Genomic DNA, 18168 nt, shown 5'->3' with positions numbered 1-18168 from the left:
ATGTATTTGCACTCGAAATTAATCCGATCTAGCACGTTTTCTTGGCTATATGCTCCAACGTGACCACGCTGACCAGAGAGATAGAGAAGACAAAAAAAAAAGGCAGGGAGGTTAACCAGAAGCACGTCCGGTTTGCTACCCTGCACTGGGGAAAGGGGGCTTTGGGATGAAGAGGGAGAGAGAGGAGAGGGATCACAGTTTCGCGCACAGTGGAAGGTTCGCACCGAGTCCCGATGTCAAAGACTGCTGCGAGCTTAAAATCTCGAAATAATTCTATTACTCCACGCGATGTGCGTGCAACCCAATTCTGCACTCGTCAAAGCGTTGTACACCGGCCCAACCAAATTTAACCCGGCTCCACATAACATAGTATATGTTGTACAAGCACCATTTTATTTTTTTGCCATTGGCTGCTTGACTGCAACATTTAGCGTACAGCACTGTGGCTAGGACTGACACAGTAGAGAAAGACTCCCAACTGATGTCGACCGCCTATGGTTCTTTAACGTGTACGTAAACCTACAAGCGCGCGAGCGGCCTTTCATTGTGTTCACGTAACAACGTCGCGGCCGCGGGCGGGAATCGCACCCGCCACCTTGTGCTCAACAGCAGAACGCCATAGCGGCCACCACGGCAGGTCATCATGTTTCAGTCGTGTTTTCCCTGTACATATTAGGACGCGCCTTCCTGGTTATGAATTTCCTTATTTGCTTTTCTACGCCGCGAGCGAACGTCATTAACAACAACGACGACAACAACAACCACAACGACCAAACATCGAAGTCGGCGTCTCTCTGCCGGCGGCTAATGCGAGAGTCCACGGAATGGGAGACGTGTCGCTTGCGTCGTACACCTGTGACACGGCCTCGAGGAATCACGGTCAACCGAGAACACCGAGCTTGTCGGTGATCTGCCTGACAGCCGCGGGCATTTCACTCCCTACCGGTGTTGTTCGCTCCCGATTACCTGTCTGTCACGATGGCCGCGTCCTCCGTGACGTCTGACCTTTCTCCTCGTTCCGCAACCTTGCCTCGGGACTAACGACACCCCCGTCGCGAACGGTGTAACAAGGCGCCGCAATCGTGTCGCCCACGGCCCTGAACATATTACGAGGAAAATAAAAACAAGATGGGCGAGGCCAAAAGCGTTGTTTCTGTAGTGCCACGGAAAGAGTTCGGGCTAGAAAAGCATATACTGAAGTCTTGCTGCGATTTATAATTCGTAAGACGATCCGGGCACCGAATGCAAAGAGGCATCCACGAATTGTCGCAGCTTCAGGCGAGAAGCAGGTGGTTCCGATTGTCCCGACGTTGCAAGTGGTGTAAATGTGGTGTAAATGTAGCAAAGATGCTTTCGTGAATCTTTTTCTCCATCATTCCTTATATCTAATGCGTGAAATAGACAGATATTGATGCTCAGATCTTTGAAGTTGGACTAAATAAACAGAAATTAAGTTCAGATGTCTGAAGTCGGACTTCGTCATGCGGTGTTTTATTTGGGGCTGACAACACCGACAACGATACTCATGATGACAATGTTGATCATGACGGCGACGACAATGGTGATTATAACTGGGATGACCAGAAGGAGGAGTAAATAAAGTCTGTGCCTGAAGAAGATGACTCGTAATTTTCTCGATTCACTAGTCATGCGTCATTAGAGAAATGTCGTTCGTTGTATTCGTGCTCTTGTTGGCTATAGGGACACGGGTGGCAGGCGTCTTATACGCAGACGTTCCCGTCCGGAATTTCAAATGGCGTGTATATTTTTTTTTTCTTTGCGTGCTGTAACAAAACTGTCTCGTGGACGCGTCCGCGCATGCGCCGCAGGAGCAAGCAGGCTTGCACACTTCCGTGGAACACCCGCCGTGGTTGCTCAGTGGCTATGGTGTTGGGCTGCAGAGCACGAGGTCGCGGGATCGAATCCTGGCCACGGCGGCCGCATTTCGATGGGGGCGAAATGCGAGAACACCCGTGTGCTTAGATTTAGGCGCACGTCAAAGAACCCCAGGTGGTCAAAATTTCCGGAGACCTCCACTACGGCGTGCCTCATAATCAGAAAGTGGTTTTGGCGCGTAAAACTCCAAATATTATTATTACTTCCGTGGAACGGCGCCCTTCGTCTTGTTGATCGAAGGCAGACGCGCTTCCCCGCACGAAGCCGCACCGGGCACAGCGTGAGGAGCTTCGAATGCGCGTCACGAAGAAACAGCGACGTGCGCTCAGTATTCGTTCACACACGCGGTGCACGCGGGAGATAACTTGTGCACACGAATACGTTGGTCTCACGCTTGCACGTCCCGGATTTACGACGGTCTGTATATCGCGGTCGTCCGACAACGGGGCAAGCGCAAACGCACACAAGGTTGCCGAACCTCGAGTTCCAATTGCGGAACACCACCGTGTGTGTTTGTGGAGAGAGAGAGAGAGAGAGAGAGAGAAAGGCAAAGGAAAGACAAGGAGGTTAACCAGAGATTCTCTCCGGTTGGCTACCCTGTACTGGGGGAGGGGAAAAGGGATGCAATAGGTGAGAAGAAGGATAAAAAAGAAAGGAAAAAAAAACCTAAGCACACACACGCACGTACGTACGAACTATTTCGGATGCCGTCGCTGTGCCCTATAGGCTCATTTGCGCACTGTTGGGACACCCTCACAAAAAAAGTTTGCAGGCGTACCGCTAGAGTGCGCGACGTTTGCGTTGTCTGTTGTTCTAAGTTGTACAGGAACGTTTTTCTCTAGGTATCCTTCGACTGGTTCACAAGAATCCGAACACTGTACCTGGGCAGAAACAGAGCCCTGGTGAATGAAATGGTTGGCGCAGGACAGGGGTAATTGGAGATCGCAGGGTGAGGCCTTCGTCCTGCAGTGGACATAAAATAGGCTGCTGCTGCTGCTCATGATGATGATGATGATGATGAATTAAAAACTTTGGCCTCTCCCGCGCCACGCCTCGCAGCGGCAGGGGCATTGGTTATATACTTGCGAGACATAGAGCGTCAAATGCCATCGCTTATTCTTTCATACTGAAGAAAAAATATTACCGATCGCGGGCAATTTATCTCCGTATCTCAGGATCATTACTTAAAAAGCACTCAGCTAACTGATCAGGCACGTTCAACTATAGTTAACTGTGTAGCAAATGCAACTGCATACAGTGACTGTAATGTTGTAATTGTTGTGATCGTTATATATCTATTGTTTGCATTCCACCTGTTGCATAGCAGCAATCATTCTCACTACTGCTATATTTTTGTGAATGAAAAAATCACTGCTGCTCCATCCAGCGGACAGTGTCAGTCCGGCGACTAACTGCCTTCTTTTGTCTGCTCTTTTAGGAACTTTTAGGCAATAAAAATGTATTGGTTAATAGAAAAGGAAACGCTTAAATGCACACGCAGGCGCAGAATTGAACGCCACGTGCAGTAATGACTCACTGGTATAGCATGAATCACAAGGATTAGAAGCATATTTGCGCTATTCGAGCAGTAGTTGCGTTCCCCTTTCTTTTTTTTTCCCATCAGTGCACGAGCGGGTTGTTCTGGAGAAACAGTTCCCAGACAACAAGAGTGCGATCTTGTAAGCGTTCCAAAATAGAACGGAGGCGGTGCGCTCTTTACGTCACGAAATAGTCGGTATGTTCCGTTCCGTTCGTCCTATAGCAGACGACACACAATGATTGACAGCAGATATCACGTCACAATTCACGTCATGGCGTCGGGCACGGTTCAAATTGACGAATCGTATTTGGCTCGGTGGAACGAACCGGCTCCGTTCTATCTTGGAACGCGTACAAGATCGCACCCTATCCCCACAACTAACACAGCCTTGTAACTGGCCCTTCGATACGTTCGAGAGAGTTCTACTCAAGATGCCACGTGCTGCGTATATACTGCGAAGCGAACGAAGCGCCTGCTGAGTCAGAAATTGGCCATCAAAGCGGCAGCGATGACAGCTTGATGACGTTGTCGTGATGGCTATCTGCACGAGCTCGTTCCTTCGTTTTCGCGGCACACTGATTGCGGGAGGGTTTGTACGGGGAGGGGCCGGGTAGCAGGAGAAGGTTACGAAAAGCCGCGCGACGTTTGCATTAGAAAAAACGTGACCGCAGGAAGCTGTCTGCTTCAGCCGCGTGTTACGAAGCGGCGGTTCCCTTTTATAGCGGGTATACCCGAGAGAGACAAGACGTCTGTATGCAGAGACCATCCCTCTGGCAGTAATCTCCACACCCTGCAGCGTCCTCGCGCATAGATGACGTCCGATGTGTGACGCAAATTGCATGGAGCCGCCTTTAGGGTGTGTATCTCGCGGGTTAAATGCAAACCATGTGCATGCGCCGTATTTATGGATGATCCCTTCAACGAAGAAGGCATCGCGCGTGAGCTTGGTGTGATTGCTCATTTGTGCGTGCCTCTATCACAGAATGTTTTTTTTTTCTTTGAGAGAACGTTATAGCGTGCCGACAGTGTGAGCGAGACGCCAAGGCTGCTTGATTAGAGACGTAATCGTGCTCAGTTGCTTGCTGATCGGCTGATAGTCGATTGCGCATCATTGCGTAACGTGGTTGCCGTTTTCCGCGGGCACCGTATCACTGCGCCCGGAGGCCTAAGCATGCAGCGCGTTTCTTACTTAAACGTTACTGCTCGTCTTCGCCGGAGCGGATAGTAGGGAATGACTAATGACTCTTGAGGCGACTGTAATAATCTACGATTTGTACATCTGGCTGGTTTGCTTAGCACCAGAGAGGCACTCATCAATGATCGCTTATTTCTCAGCGAGTCGTAGCGCGGCCTGGCACTTTGCTTTCCTTTGGCTTGTTTTGCTTTCATTTGGCTTGTCTTGCATTTATTTATTTATTTATTTATTTATTTATTTATTTATTTATTTATTTATTTATTTGCGTACTTTGGCTTGATTTGCTTGCTTGCTTTGTTTTGATTTGTTATGCTTTACATTGCACTTTGTTTGCACTTTGCACTTTATTTTGTTTGCTTTACTTTGCACTGCTTTGCTCGCTCGCTCTTCCTTCCATGACGGTTACTCAATACGGGCGATTGGCCGAGAAGCCGATGGTTAAACAGTGCAGGGAAGACAAAACTAAAAACAGAAAGCAGGGCAAGGTAATAAGAAGACTCTGCGAATATATTGGAAATAGACTAATTTTGCAGAGACTGAATTTTTCTTCAAGTGACATTGAACTTCTTTTTCCACAAGGTAATAGGTAATTTGCGTTCAAGTCTTTCCCGAGTCTTCTTTGTCGTTAGCGACGAATAATTGGTGCACCTAGTAGACGTCCTGTGGCGTCACATATCACCTTTTCGAGTAAATAACCGTCCCTAAAAAATAATTACGGCTAAAGACAACGGCAATGCGCACGATGTTTCGAAAAACGCTTCAGTAAGCAATTAGCACCAAATGAAGAGATCACGTCGCTTTTATAAGCAGTGTCGTTTTTACAGCCACTGAACCCTGGTGATGTCAAATTCGCACACTGTAAAATGAGGTATCATCCAAGCCCCAAAACAACGTTGGTATTTTTTTAGGTGGATGTTCAACACGTTTTCATTGTAAAATAACGTTATCAAGCCACAATTAATTAAGCTCAACGTGTTTGGCACAGACAAAGCTCTAAAGTGAAACCAACAATGTCACTGCTAGTACTTATCTTCCCGGTTTTATTTTTCGGCTCAGCACTGCATTTCTATTGCATTCGACTCTACCTTCGGGCAATTGCGTGAATACCATGCAAACTTTGCGTCGACAACGTAATTTTTCTTTCGTTTATTTTGTTTCTTGAATCTTGTGCGACGTTTGTCGCAATGGCGGCAACCGGGATCACCACTGCCGAATATCATCATCATCATCATCATAATCATCATGATTTTTTATTTTCACCATTCGATACAAGGTGAAAAAGGGAGAGCCGGAAAAAAAGCCGAAAGTTCTTAGGCCTTGACAAAATAAATAGATTAAACGTGGCGCACACCGTGGTTCACCTGGATAAATTTCGCTATTGCATTGAGCGACTACAGTGGTTACAACCTAATTCAGCCCACCACATGTTTACACAACCAATTTTTTATCTTATAATAAGATGACATCGTGCCCATCCGTTTCCCGTAGCTTGAAGATGGTTAAAAAATTATAATGTATCTAAAGTATGTCTTGGCCAATATCAAGACAACGGTCTTTTAATGGTACAGGCTTCGTATAGATGTTCCAGACTTTTTTTTTACAAATGCGCATTACCAGTTTTATACCCACCACAGTGTATTAGCTGCTATGGTGTTTGCGCTGCAAAAGGTCGCGGGATCAAATCCCGGCCGCAGAGGCCGCATTTCGATGGGGGCGAAATGCAAAAAAAAAAAAGAAAAGAAAACGCCCGTGTCCCGTGCATTGGGACACTTTAACGATCCTCTGGTGATCAAATTAATCTGGAGTCGGCGTGCCTCATAATCAAATCGTGGTTTTGGCACGTAAGACCCCAGAATTCATTCGGCAGTTTTGTGTCCTACACATGCTGCTGCCTCGAGCTAAACTGGCCAGTTATTATTTCTATGCCCTATGCGTCGTCAGTGACTTCACTGTCTCCGCCTGTTGACAACTCGGAAAAGCACCGACGCTTCGGACGTCATTTAAATCCCCTGCGTATAGACCAATAGAGGAGTTCACACTCTTGAAACGTTGTACTAGTACTTTTTGGCAACCGTAAAGCTCCCTAGAGTGAGGACTATAAAAAAATAAACTAAACCTGCAGGATGAAGGAAAGTCACGCCGCCCAGCAGGCGGCCCTGGTCTTTATCACCTCGCGCGCAGCACGACTCCTAAAGAAGGCATGTATACGACAGCGAGCATATAAGAAAAGATGGGCATTGCGAACTTGATCGATGGGCTCTCAGCGAGCAAGTGGCAAGCGCGCCCCCACCAGCGACAGGCGCGGGCATGTTCAAAAGAGCGGGGGAAATTGAATTAGAGCCTTCCCGGAGGTGTGAAAATGGGAGACAAATGGACCGGTACGCCGCAACATTTCGGGGTTCGCGCGTTCTATCGATGAAAGCGGCAGTTGGCGCTCTCACCTAAAGACACACAAGGCACTCGTAGACCCTGCTGGGACGATCCAGGCAGGAGGTTTTGCGGAATGCCCAAGCTCTCTTCGTTTTGTTTCTCTCCCTCTCTCTCTCTTTTCTGTATTTGCCCCAAAGATGGGATGCGCGAAGGAAGCGCGATGACGTAGGCCTCTATTCGTCACACGTTTCTGTTGATCTTTCGGACGTTGTGCGCGGGCGCTGAGCCGTATTCATCTGTAGCTTTCAATTCCTAAATCGCTCTTCCTCCCATTCGTTCAAGCCGAGTACCTTATTGTACGCTCGCGCAGGAAATCGGGCGCTTTTTTTTTTTTTTAGTATGTATGTGTGTGGTCACCGTGGCCATCTATCTCACGCGCCTCCCGCGTTCCGGGATATGATGCGCTCAGCATGCGCTGTTTACGTGCGCCCCTCCCCCCCCCCCCCCCCAAAAAAAAAGCGTGAAATTGGGCGGGAACACTGTACAGCATGCGTCATGGTACGGCTCGTGCAAAATCTCGGCGTGTAAACACACGTGCCAATTCTGATAAATAGTTCTCGCGAGAAAGCCGGTCTTTTGGGCCGAGAAATTAATTGATGAAAGACCACCGGGGCAGAAGGGAGTTGTCGTATATACGTTTGTTTGTTGCAAAGTTGGACTGCAAGCTTACAGCGGTCGTGAGCTTTAGAAAAAAGGGGATCCAAAATATGGGGACGCTGTCGGCCAGGCGTACAACAGAATGGAAAGAGAATGCAAAAGAACCAAAAAGGTGCACAATAGAGTTGAAGTTCTGACCTCCCTATTACTTTCGAGGAAGGTAATAATTGTCTCCGTTTCATGACAGGTAAGCAAACCTCAGGCCTTTTTTCAATTCCCTACTAGATCAATGCTGCGGTACTTCGTTCGTACGTTTAAATCGACAGCAGCCACTGTGCAAAACAATTTCCGAAAGACAAGTTCCCTTGTCGAAACGTCGGATTGTTCGACCATTGTTCATCAGTTCCGGCTAAATCTTCCTGTGAATCTATTTCTTGTTTGGGTTACTATATAGCGTGCTTTGTCTTAACTTTGCCTTACAAAGACGAGTCTCCTAGTGGAAAAGTTACACATATTGATTGCGTGACCACTGTGGTTGCCCTAAATAGGCTTTTTTTCTTTATCTGCATCATTTCTTTTTTATTTGCCTGTAGCAGATCGCACAATTATAGTTATTGAGCTTAATTACTCGGTGAGGCCATTACTGCGGAAAATCAAAACGTTTAACTGAATAATTAACACAATTACACTAATTATCTCTTAATTAATTACTTTATGGCACATATCTGAATCTACGAATTGCAGCTAGTGAGTATGCAAGGCATATTGGCTTGGAACGAAGTCTAAGGATAGCACCGGTATCGAGACATGCGCTGTGAAACTTGCGGGTAAAAATGCACTGTTGTTTCACTTACTTTTTAAAAAAAAAACGCTGTTTTATGTATTCAAGCACAAAAGTAACTGGAACGCCAAAGCAAATTAGTATTTCGAAACTGGTTTAGTTCAGAGAGATCGTTCCAAGTGGATACGCCTTTCCAAGTCACCGGCTACCATTCGTAAATTTATATATGGGCCGTAAAGTAATTATTAAAAAGTTAATTTCTGCAATTATGTTAAACATTAAATTAAGTATTTTGATTCCTCGCAGAATTGATGACCGCTTCATGAGTAAATTAGCTCAATGGTTATCATTGTGTTGTATGCCACAGGCATATTTCTTGTTGTAGTTAATTTGGTGCAGCTAAAGAGACCCTTGGTATACATAGCCGAAGGCAGGTAGGACACAGGCTACAGCCAAGCAATCAAGAAAAAAAAATCCCTCTCTCGTGCAGAAAAGTTCATGTTACCCTCATATGAACGTCATTGTTTGCACTTTTTCACCACCCGTCACTTTCATTCTCTCATTCCAACATCTCCACAAACACACACGAGTCTGCGGAGCGATCTTTACCAAACCCTCCCGTACGTTGCACCCCGCTGAGCGGTTGACATCATTCGCACGTGCAAGGTAAAATGGATCTGTCGGTCGCATTCATCAGCGTCAATCTTGCTCCTCGGTCTGCCCCAGAACTACCGCCCTAATGTTTGGTTTCGTTGCTTAACTATAGCGCTCTATAAGGCCGTTCGCTCTAGCTCTTAGCGCCCTGCGGTTTGTTGGCCCCCTCCCGGCGCCTTTGTCATCCTCCGCATTCTGAATCCGCTTATCCTCGCGTCTCTTGCTTCCCGGCGCCTGTCGTGTTAGCCGCCGAAAGCACTCGAAGGGTCGGTCAGTCGGACAGACGAACAGACGGTCAGTCGGCTAACAGGCGCACCCCATCAGAGCAGACGGGCGTGAATAGCCAGCGGGAGCCCGCACCGGTGAACACCGACGCCCGACAGACGGATGGTTGACGTTGGTCCTTGCGCTGGCGGATCTGTGGCAGGTTCGTTCCGATACCTCCCTCTTTCCCACCCGCCCTGCGGTATACGCATCGCACAGCTCGCGCGGCCACCTCTACGGCTGTTGTGGCAGTTTGAGTGATTTACCACTATTACTTGCCCAACCCCCCATACTATCGTGGTACGAACTGCAATTTGTTTGAACGTCCGTCTAGCTTTTATAGAAGGTCGGGCCATTCCTTAGTCACTGCGCCGGAGTCGAGAGGGAAAGGAAAGCAGCGGTGTAGAAAAAGCAACCTCCTGGAGAGGCGCTGCCCAGCTGTGCAAGCTGTGGTCAATAGGCACGAAGCGGTCGGCAAGTGGCCGATAAGAAGTCAGGTGCAGCGTTCATGCTTGAATTTTGCTCCCTTTTGACTCGCTTCAAAGATAGCTCACTCGAGGAATTGAATGTCGATCCACAGGCCTGGTTAGCCTACAGAAGGAGTTCACTGCGTACTTGCGGTTGTCGTATCATGTCAAATCATAGGATAGGCCTTAACGGGAATTCCTCCATCGGATCCAACTTCGACTTCCTCAAGAAAATACACGTCACTACCGCTTATCTTAGGCAATGGCTGAATCGACCAGGGACTTTCTAATTATCCAGAGATATATCGACTGGCGCTCATGTAGACCACAAGGTGGCACAAAAAAGCACGAATGTCGAGAGTCTCTTGAGGTATTCAATTAATTTTGAATCACGTGGTCTCCCTAACTACGCGTGGCTAGTCGATTTCGTATCTTCTACCGACAACAGAATGGAGCGATATGCTCGTACACGTTCTAGAGAGCACATGCGATCATAACGTCGTACACTGCGAAGTGTCACTGAAAAGCTATGCAAAACCGGTAGCACAAAGGAAACACTTTTTGATTGCAGTCGCGCCAACCATAAGATGATAAACTCCGTAATGTTAATCTTTTCCGCGCAATTTTTCACTTCATTTAACCTTCGCGACGTAAGCAATAATTGGCAAATTGTTCGCGATAGGCTCATGGAACTTAAAGAAAAGTACCTTTCAAGAATAACTATCACGTGATCAACGCCAGGCACGTGGTTTAGGACCCGCGTTAAGCCCTGTATAAACAAAAGAAAGCGTCTTTATTCAAAGGCCAAGCAGTCAAGTTCAGACAGTGACTGCAAGCATTATTACAAATAATCCAAACTGTACAAAGTATAAATTGAGGCGACCAAAGAGTTTTTCAATAATGATGTATCTAAGCTATAGCATAACACCAGAGAATTTTGGAACCTCATTAATGCGAACTGCTCATCATCATCGTCCACATCGCTATTGAAAAGCTTCTTCCCCCGTCAGTTGTGAAAGAATTCAATTCAGTACTGTGTTCCGTTTTCATAAATGAAGATCCACCACTAACCACTCTTGATTTTCCCTCTATGTTCCCTCATCTACGCCTGACGTGCTTATTACCCATGAAGGTAATACTGCGGTCAGTGCCAAACTACCAGCCAACTCTGCACCAGGCACTGATGTGTACCAGGCACTATCCATAGATACAGGATGCGTGCCATTTGACTGAAAATTGCCCGTGTCATTCCTATTTTATAATCGGGCGACCCAACTGTGCTTCTTAATTACAGACCGATTTCGCTAACTAGTAAAATTTGCAAACAACTAGAACATATGATTTCATCAGCCATAATCAGCCTCACAAAATACAATTTCTTTTTGTTCTAACCAGAATGGATTTCTGAAGGGTCATTCCTGTGAAACGCAATTATTCGAAGTGTTCACAGATCTCCATTACTCATTACATTCGTCCTCAAAGATAGACGCCATATCTATCGTCTTCGCCAAAGCATTCGATAAGGTCCCTCACATCCGGCCGCCTGATGAAAAAGCTAGCTAGTCTCAACATTAACACTAATATTACCAGGTGAATCAATAACTTACTAACCAACCGATTTCAGACAGTAAACGCCAACGAAGCATTGATGCTTCAGTTAACACTTATCATGTACTCTACTTCGTGCAGTGATCAACGCATTTCGCCACAGATTTTGAAGACGTACTTCTCGAAAGTCGTGGTAAGCACGGAAATGCTGCTAAATTGCCATTACTTCATTGCATGCTCGGGTTCATTTCCGTAGCTGTGACGTATTTCTTAAAATGATTAATTGCAAAGATATTCGGCGAATGTTTTTTTTTATTAGTTGACATCTCTGCGATTTCTTTTGCGCGATTTAAAGTGATATCCGCCTTTTCGAGTAATCCAGTTGACGTAATGGAATTGTGATATCCACCACAACAAGTAGCTTCCAACAAGAGAGATAAACCGGTATATACCACCTGCTTCAAATGGGAAGTGCCAGAACTTCTAGACCCTGCAGAGGAAATTATAATGCCTTTTCTTTTGGCAACACATCCCTACAGGCGGCCGATATCAGTAAGATGTCATATCTTGATACATCATACCCGCTAAATAAATTTGTCATCTCTATTGGATAGGCATTTGTTGCACTTCTAACCCCCTTAGATTAATCTCGAACGCCGCCAAATCCGATGGCAGAAACCAGACTGAAAGCGTTAGAAGATACTCTCTCTCTCTCTCTCCATGACATTTCCTCTAATCAACAACCTACTCAATTCTTTCTTTAAAAAGTCGAAAAAAATAAGAAGATACTGAAACGACGCAGGGAAAGTACCCGGTTCTTCTTCACTAAATTGGGTTGTAGAGTAGCTGCCTATTCTTATTATCTTCAATGAGTTGATCTGTCGCCTGCCGCCCTGTACCGATTATGTGATGGCGAGACGATTGATCGTTTCTTCTTAATAGGCCACCGTTTATCAATAGTTACTGAAGTAAAATTATTTTGAACGAACCAATCTGCCGTATTGGAATTAAGATTTTTATTCCCAATTTTGTGAGTGGGAGCTTCCCTTCCTTATTGGACCCCCATTGTCATGCCTGCACAGTCAATAAACATTTTTTTCATTTTATTCGAGACGATTTCTTTACTAAATTCTTAAAGCGTTAAGTTACTGTACTTTTCCATAGGTACCGTCTTCTTTCTTTCTTTCTTTCTTTTTTTTTGGTTGTTGTTGTTGCTTGCTTGCGTTCATCCACAGTGGGTGTCAACCATATACAGAGGCAAACCAACCAACCAACCAATGTTCGCCTATCTCCAAACAGTGGATTTTTTGTCTCTTTCTCGTGGCGTCACCATCATCATCGCTGTCACCATTATCGTCATCAAGGCCCGTCTCTGGGGGTGAAGAAGTCTCGGCAGGACAAGGCCTGCACAACACTATGCCGACCCAGATTACGCCATATATACCGCGCGCGTCAGAGCCCGTTGGTGCGAGGGTCCCGCTCGGCCAGGCAGTCATGTCTTCCCTTCTCGTTGCAATCGCGCTATTCCTCGTCAAAATTCTGGCCGGCCTCTACACAGCGGCCACGCTGCCATTGTACTTCGTCTTCCAGAGACCCTGGAATTACTGGTGGCGCACGCGAACGTGCTTCGCCAAGCCAGTCGTCGAGAAGGACCCGTCGACGCCTTACTGGCGTCTTGGAAGCAAGCGCCGCCAGGTCCAGGCTCTGGCGGGCGTCAGCACCCTGGACGAACTGGCGCGAAGGGCGATCTGCACATGGCCGCTGCGGCGCTCCCTGGGGACGAGAACCACGCTAGGTCGGACCGAAGAGAAACAGAGCAGCGGCAAGGTCTTCAGGAAGGCGCTCCTGGGCGACTACGAGTGGCTGACGTATCGCGAGGTCGACCGAGAGATCGAGCTCACCGCGCGCGGCCTTCAGTCGATCGGCGCGAGGCCCTACCAGCACTTGGCCATCTTGGCCGAGACCCGCGTCGAGTGGCTGCTCACGGCGCAGGCCTGCTTCCGCACGAACGTCCCGCTGGTGGCGTTGTACGCGACGCTCCCCGACGAGGGGATAGCGAGCGCCGTCAACGAGACACAGGCGACGCACCTGGTCACCTCCGCGGATCTCCTGCCGCGGGTGCTGAGCATCGCGGACAAGATGCCGTCGCTGACGCACGTAGTCTACATGGAGGACCCCAACTCGAAGCCGTTAGAGCCGACTACTCAGGGCACACTGCAGGTGAGTGACGTACACATTAACTTCAAGACAAAAACGATACCGAGAAGTTGCAATACAGACACATGCAAGGGGATCAACGTACTAGAAAAATCCGTAAGCGTTAACTGTCCATATCCAATAATCGCCTATATCACACGGGAACTAGCGCATTTTGTAAAGCATACCATATGCTACGGCGCGCCATAGCGCATTTATCTGCAGTGTATTGACGGCATAGATTGCTACAATCTAGAATCTGCTGCATGCATTTGCTGTCCACAAGTTTGTCGAGATTAAATTAGCTATCATTAGTATCACTTCGTTCTTCCTCAGAATATTATAATTATCAGCGAAGCTGAATAAACCAACAACAAAAAATGCCCAGGCCCACCAATGCCTGTACACTTATAAAATATTTCCGGCCTTATTCAGGGCGCGTTGAGGCTTCAAGTCGCAAGTAATCGCACAACCATTTAACCGCTTGGAAGATCTATTTGCCAGCTGGCGGGCACAATTAAAACACAGAAGGCGCGCTCACGGTACAACTTGCGTCGTGTGCTTATCGCAGGTCATTCCGTTTTCCAACCTGGAAAACCTGAGAGCGAACTTCGTGGCACAAAAGTCCGCGCCGACGCCGTACGACGTAGCCATCGTCATGTACACCAGCGGGACCTCCGGCGTGCCCAAGGGAGTTGTGGCCACGCACAGAAACATCATCGCGGCCATCAACGGTCTCGCCGCCGTCCGCCAGGCATACTGCACCGGCCAGGACACGTACATCGCCTACCTGCCACTGGCTCACATCCTCGAACTGGCCGTCGAGGCGCTCGTCTTTGGCACAGGCACGTCCATTGGCTTCTCGTCACCGCTGACCCTGACCAACGCCTCGACGGGCTTGGCCAAAGGGTGCCCCGGGGATATGAGCCTGCTCCGGCCGACTCAGATGGCCGTCGTCCCGCTCGTCCTCGACAAGATCTGCAAGGGCATCTCCGACGCCGTCGCCTCGAGGGGACCCCTACTCAAGGCGTTATTCGACCACGCCGTCGACTACAAAAACTTCTGGCTCGACTGCGGTTTCGACACGCCTCTTCTCAACCTGCTGCTCTTCAGCAAAGTGCGCCGCGCGCTGGGCTCGAGACTCAAGGTCGTGGTTAACGGCTCGGCGCCGTTGTCCATTCGAACGCGCCGTTTCGCTCGCGCCTGCCTCTGCTGCCACGTGGTCGAGGCGTACGGCCTGACCGAGACTTGCGCCGTGGCGACGGTCAACGACGTCGACGACACGAGCGTGGGCCGCGTGGGCGCCCCGGTTCCCGGGTGCTACCTCCGGCTGGTCGACTGGTCCGAGGGCTCCTACCGCATATCGGACAAGCCCAACCCGCGCGGCGAGATCGTCATCGGGGGCGCGTTCGTCACGCTGGGCTACTTCAAGAGGGACGCGCTCACACGCGAGGCGTATCGCCACGAATCCGGAGTCCGCTGGTTCTACACGGGCGACGTGGGCGAGATCTTCCCCGACGGCACGCTGCGGATAATCGACCGCAAGAAGGAGCTCGTCAAACTCCAGCACGGCGAGTACGTCTCGCTGGGCCACGTCGAGTCGGTGCTCAAGGCGTGCCCGCTCGTGGACAACGCCCTCGCGTACGGCAGTTCGCTGCACACGTACCTGGTGGCGCTCGTGGCGCCCAACCACCAGAAACTGCAGCACCTCGCTCAAGAGCTCGGCAGGGCGACGCAACAGGCCACTCTGAAGGAGCTGTGCGAGGACCCCAAAGTCGCGGAGGCCGCCACCGAGTCGATCCTGGCGTTCGCGCGAAAGAGCGAGCTGCACAAGACCGAAGTGCCGCTCAAGCTCAAGCTCTGCGCCGAGGAGTGGACGCCGCAGACGGGACTGGTGTCGGCCACCTTCAAGATCCGCAGGAAGCCCCTTCAAAATTTCTACGAGCGCGATATCAAAGCCCTCTATGGAATTGCGGAGTAGAGTGCGCTGGTCAGCACCTAACGCAAGACGTGGCGCATGCGATGATGATGCGGCTAGATTTTAATACACTTGAACAGTAAAATTTTGATCTCTATCATTCGTAATCTGCTACGCAGGTACATAAAATCAATACCACTGGTCAGACGCTAAATTTCTCGCGGATAATATATCTGCGCCCGTATAGCAGTGAACTTTACGACAGAGACGAGGCAACATTGGTTTCCCGACGTCGCTCTGTTCAAGAGCAGTAACTTCCAAGAGCTCCGCCGTAGAAAACAAACGCGACGGTTTTCAGGGTACGAGTGCCAGCACTCGTGTATGCCTGCGGAGCAAATGTTTTGTTGTGGAACACGTAGCAAATTAATAATGCGTAATTGCTGCTGTAACAATAAATTGAGGAACTTTACCCCCCAAATGGCATCAGCCTATTTGAAATCTACCGCAGGACTAAGACCTCCCCCCCCCCCCCCCCCCCCGGAGAACGCCACTTATCCGTGTTGAATGCCAGACGACTGCACAATGGGCAAATTTTTTTCGGCGGAGCTGCCACAAGTTCAAATTTAGTGACATTTGACCTGATGATGTCGATAACAGCGTCTTTTGAAGTGTGCAATTTCACAGATATAATATAAAGGTAAACATGCACATACAAGTTTAACCTGCCATCAAGGCTAGTGAAATGTAGAAATGGGCGTACTATGGTGTCGCTAGCTTTAGTTTGTCGCTGTCTCTTGCAACGTTGCAACCGACGAAGCACGACGACAATAAAATCGTCCTTGTCGTACGTTTGTTGCCAACATTTAGCAGGACTCCGCTTGCAGCAGCATCTTTTTTTTTGCGTTGTATAAAACTTTATCCCCTGGTTTATACGAGCTGTGTGGCTTTACTCTTTCCATACCGTGCCCCTTGCGTATCGTTAGCCCGCTAACGATGGTTTGAAACGCCGCTTTCGAGACCTTTCGCGTCGCTCACGGACACACTGCACTATGAGAGTGGAAGGAGAACTGTATCTTTTTCTCTAAGCAGTTCGCTTCCCACCCGCCCCCAGAAGTGATTTTTGAACGCGCCCCGAAGTTTCGCGATCGTCAAAGGAGAAAAAAAATGGCCGCCTCCGGGAGCGGCGCGCGCGTTTCGAACTTGCAGTTCCGCTGCGTCTGCGGCTGATTTTATCATGAAGAAGCGGCCTTTTCGCCGGGCTGACTCTGAGAGCGACGACGACGCTAAGCAGCCCGGATCAAAAAAATTATGGGGTTTTACGTGCCAAAACCACTTTCTGATTATGAGGCACGCCGTAGTGGAGGACTCCGGAAATTTCGACCACCTGGGGTTCTTTAACGTGCACCTAAATCTAAGTACACGGGTGTTTTCGCATTTCGCCCCCATCGAAATGCGGCCGCCATGGCCGGCATTCGATCCCGCGACCTCGTGCTCAGCAGCCTAACACCGTAGCCACTGAGCAACCACGGCGGGTCCGCAGCCCGGATCATCGGCGGCAGCAGCCAGGCACGTCAAACTGTAGTGCTTGCACCTAAATTCTTTTAGTGGAAAACCTATTCAATGAAAAACGGATTTTTTCTGAGATAGTGTTTACCGGACGGCAATACATTTTGTATATCTCATAATCCTTGTTACACTTTTTTCTTAATAGACACAAACGTGTCTGAACAAACTCTCCCATTTTATCCCCCAATATTGATTCTGACAATGTCTTTTTTTTATTACATCTCGTTAATAAAACTTTTATGCGTGAAAAGTGCATTCATTCTGCTTTTGTTCATGTGCGACATAAGATACTGAGTGCAGTAGATTTTTCAGAAAAAACGTAGTGCCCTTCCACTGTGAAGGATGACCAGCGAGGCTGTGTATGTGGGCCCTTTAATGGCGAACTGCACCTCCGCCACGAGTCGGTCCTGCATTGCACTATCTTAGGGATTGGCACACGTATGGAGAGTGCTTAACGCCTGCGTCACCTCATCCGCGGGTCGGCAAAGAGCCCGAAGAGAGAGAGGGCGTTTTACGCACACGTTACTCGGGCAAGTGGAGGTGCGGTGCACTCATTTTTCTAAGTCTTCCGCCACGGACAAGTGACTCGCAGAGCTAACTTAGCTTTTCAGTGTAAACTGCATGATAAAATTTGTGAAGTATGGCGTGCACATGGGCTGCATACATGATAGCTTCGAATTGTTTTCAAATATGCTAGAAAACATAATCATGTTATGAGGGAACTCAAATTTGACAAAGCCTCTTGGAGGACAAATATTCACGTGCATGCCAAAAAAATTTAAATGCTAGGGTCTTAAGTGCTAAAACCACGATCCGATTATGAGGCACACCGTAGTTACGGACTCCAGATTAGTTTCAACCACCTAGGGTTCTTTAACGTGCACCGGACGCATGGCACACAGGCGTTTTTTGCATTTTGCCCGCATCGAAACGTGGCTGCCACGACGACCAGGATTTGATCCCGCGACCTGAGGCTCAGCAGCGTAACGCCAAAGAAACTAATCAACCATAGCAGATGCCAAAAAAGGCCCATGTGCGATATTCTTGGGACATCTGTGGTAGAAAACGCACGACAGAAAATCCGAACAGGTCTGTTTGCGACATTCTTGGGATGTC

At 48.5% G+C, this 18168-nt stretch overlaps 1 protein-coding gene across 1 annotated transcript; it reads left to right on the top strand.

Moving 5' to 3' along the window:
* The first annotated feature begins 12694 nt into the window (after nt 1–12694).
* On the top strand, nt 12695–15691 carry LOC135914385 (long-chain-fatty-acid--CoA ligase 4-like). Its single transcript, XM_065447200.2, has 2 exons — nt 12695–13592; nt 14140–15691. The coding sequence occupies exons 1-2, from the start codon at nt 12789–12791 to the stop codon at nt 15547–15549; spliced, it is 2214 nt and encodes a 737-aa protein (XP_065303272.2). The 5' UTR covers nt 12695–12788; the 3' UTR covers nt 15550–15691.
* The last annotated feature ends 2477 nt before the right edge of the window (nt 15692–18168 follow it).

The sequence above is a fragment of the Dermacentor albipictus genome, chromosome 7 (assembly GCF_038994185.2).
Source record: "Dermacentor albipictus isolate Rhodes 1998 colony chromosome 7, USDA_Dalb.pri_finalv2, whole genome shotgun sequence".
Classification (NCBI taxonomy): domain Eukaryota; kingdom Metazoa; phylum Arthropoda; class Arachnida; order Ixodida; family Ixodidae; genus Dermacentor; species Dermacentor albipictus.
Note: the sequence above shows the minus strand (reverse complement) of the source record. Positions and strands in the feature narration are given on the sequence as shown.

What these genes read in the sequence shown, in the direction of transcription:
- LOC135914385 (XM_065447200.2), top strand. Translation starts at nt 12,789, where the DNA reads ATGCCGACCCAGATTACGCCATATATACCGCGCGCGTCAGAGCCCGTT. An exon ending in CTACTCAGGGCACACTGCAG is followed by an intron (nt 13,593 to 14,139) that starts GTGAGTGACGTA and finishes TGCTTATCGCAG; the next exon opens with GTCATTCCGTTTTCCAACCT.